The sequence below is a fragment of the Antechinus flavipes genome, chromosome 2 (assembly GCF_016432865.1).
Source record: "Antechinus flavipes isolate AdamAnt ecotype Samford, QLD, Australia chromosome 2, AdamAnt_v2, whole genome shotgun sequence".
Lineage (NCBI taxonomy): Eukaryota > Metazoa > Chordata > Mammalia > Dasyuromorphia > Dasyuridae > Antechinus > Antechinus flavipes.
In genome coordinates, this window is record NC_067399.1 from 262590721 (window position 1) to 262593799 (window position 3079).

General features: G+C 32.7%; 1 protein-coding gene across 1 annotated transcript; it reads right to left on the bottom strand.

The window, feature by feature from the left end:
* Positions 1 to 1836: 1836 nt before the first annotated feature.
* Positions 1837 to 2772, bottom strand: LOC127552512 (olfactory receptor 4K13-like). The gene has a single exon (XM_051983019.1). It carries the CDS (start codon positions 2770 to 2772, stop codon positions 1837 to 1839), a length of 936 nt encoding a protein of 311 aa, XP_051838979.1.
* Positions 2773 to 3079: the final 307 nt, after the last annotated feature.

Here is a 3079-nt window from a genome sequence, read left to right on the forward strand (position 1 = left end):
AATTCTTGACAATATAAATAACAACTATTAGAATTATTGCATTCAGTAGTTTTGCATTATTAAATTCTACCTATTTCAGTGCATAGTCTATACAATTTTCCTTTTTGTGCTCCCAATGTCAAGGGTTCTGTCAACAATATAGAATAAGCTTTAAAAGTACCTGCAGAATTGAATAGAAATTTGAACTAGATCAGGAAAATGAATGGGAAACACATTAGATCTTCTGATTTTATGGTATGTGGAAAAAATTCACTCAGGTATTAGCTAGAAATGACTCATTCTTCTTAAAATTATATCATTGAAGTACAGTTGGAATAGATATCTGAAATCAACTTGTTTAATATATGAAGAAACAGACCTGGGAAGATTAAATTGTATTAATTCCTTCAGTGGAGAATACATTATTTTCTAAAGTCATCAAATCTATATAAAAATCTATTAAATGGTTATGATATAGAAATCCCAGTATATTAGCTTTGGTTATTCAATCTACCAGTACTGGACAAATACATCAAAAAGATGTGAACATAATGAGATTTTGATTTTCTTGATTATTGTCCTCTGACTTCAGGAAGGGAAAAAAAAACTTATGTACACTATTAAGCACGTTGGGGAAGGAGATTTGTGAAAAATCTTTATAAAACAATGACCTAAAAATTAAAAGAGCAAATTATTAGCAAAGTCTTATTTTTCCCCTTAGCTACATTAGAAAGATTAATTCCCTGGTCATTAAGTTGAATTTTATCAAAGAACAGAAATTGTACATCTAAACCTTCTTTTAAAATGTTTTTCTGTATGTCATATGGAAGAGAAAGACCACTGATATAGCATCAATTAATAGTCTGGGTATACCAAACAGAGGGTCCTATTTCAATTATAAAAGTTGTAAGCCATCATCAATACCAATAAATTTCTAGGGTACTAATGAATACCCAGGGAGTAGTTAGAAATTCAAATTGTTTTTCAATATTTTTTCAAGAAATAAGATCTTTTTTAGCCTCATACCAGTATCTAGCCTCATACAAGTATTACCACTTACATTTTATTGTCAATTTTGCATGTGTTTACAGGGTCTATATGTTTATCCTCCAAATAGAAGAAACTTTGCATGTACATGGCTGTCTATATATTGTCTCTACCATTAAATTGGGAGTTGTTTAAAAGCAAGGACTGTCATTTGTCTTTTGGGGAGTATCCCCAGTGCCTTTCACAGTACATAGCACACAGCAGGCATTTACAAATCTTTATTGATTATTAAATAACCCTATTGCCCCCACGTATTCTGTCATAGGGCTTCTTAAACTTTTTTCACTCATGACTCCTTTCACCCTCCAAAATTTTACACAACCCTGTGTATATAATTGTATAAAATAGATACACAACTCAATTATTTATTAATAATTCCCACTGATTGGGGATTGAATTGATATAAAAGGAAAATGTGCCAAAAGAAATTGTGAACTTGATGAATACACAGAGATGTGAAATGGTTTCCAGGAGTTGATACAAAGGGAAATATGCTGAGTCCCCAAAATTGCATCTACAATAACAAAAAGTATAATTGGAAACAAAATTAACCACTAAATAAAACTGAATGCTATGTAATTAAAACAAAACAAAAGGAAATTGACCCCAATGAAGATATAAAAGACATATGTATGACTTTGCTCTTTTATAGGGAATGAAGAGTGAGGAGATGGGATTGACCATATTTCATTATATATACTTGTTTTCCAAACAAGGATGATATTTATTTCTAGAGTATGTACAGACAATATATGAATTAGCCATTTTAAGAATTTTTCTCTTATCTAAAATCAAAAATTTTATTGTTATTTAGAAGTTCGGCTTGAAGGAGATGTGTCTGCTCCTCAGTCTAATCATGGCTGCTTTCATTTCCTTATTCCTCAAGCTATAGATAATTGGATTTAAGAGAGGAGTGATAACTGAGTAAAAAACTGAAAGGAATTTGTCTAATGAATAACTACTAACTGGCCAAGCATAAATTAAGATTAGTGACCCAAAGAAAAGAATTACCACTGTGATATGAGCAGACAGTGTAGACAAAGCCTTAGACAGTCCATTAGAAGAGCGATGCCAGACAGTGACTAATATAACAATATAGGAGACAAGCAAAAGAATGAAGGAAATCAGGGAAAGTAGCCCACTGAATGCAACAACAAGCAGTTCCAGGACATAAGTATCCGTGCAGGCAAGTTTCAACACCAAGGGAAGGTCACAGAAAACATCATCGATTTCATTAGGTCCACAAAAGGGCAAACTCACCATAAAGACCATTTGGCTCATAGTGTGCACAAAGCCAATTATCCATGACAGCAACACACTTCCTACCAAAATTCGATGGTTCATGATAGTCATATAGTGGAGGGGCTTACATATTGCAACATATCTGTCAATAGCCATTACTATGAGAAGGGTCATCTCACTACCTCCTAAAAGATGAGCCAGAAATATTTGTGCCATGCAGCCCCAAAAGGAGATGGTTTTCCTCTCCCTGAAGAAGTCTATGATCATCTTAGGAACAGTTACAGTGGAAAGAATTATATCAAGAAAGGAGAGGTTGGCCAGGAGGAAATACATGGGGGTTGAATGCAGGTGGGAATCCAGAGTCACCATAAATATAATGAGACAGTTTCCAGCCAAGATTGATGCATAGGCAAGGAAGAAGATCACAAAAAAGAAAATCTCAAGTTCCCAAGAATTGGTGAGTCCTAGCAAAATGAATTCATTTATCATAGAATTATTCTTCATCTCCTTCTAAATTACATATTTCAAACATCCAGAAGTTCTCTGTACAAAAGACAATTTGAAAGAAGTAATAATTTCAAGTGAATATCCTTTAGTACATGGAAATAGTCAAAAATATTACACATCAAAAATAAATGATATTGAATACTAAGAACTTTTTGGTACACCTTTTGTAAGTCATTTAATCTCTCTAAACTTCAACAAATAAAATGGAAATAATATGTTTTGAGCATCAAATAAGATAATTGTAAAGATTTTGCCCAATGCCTAATATGTAGTAGGTTTTAATAAGTGCTTCTTCACCTTCATT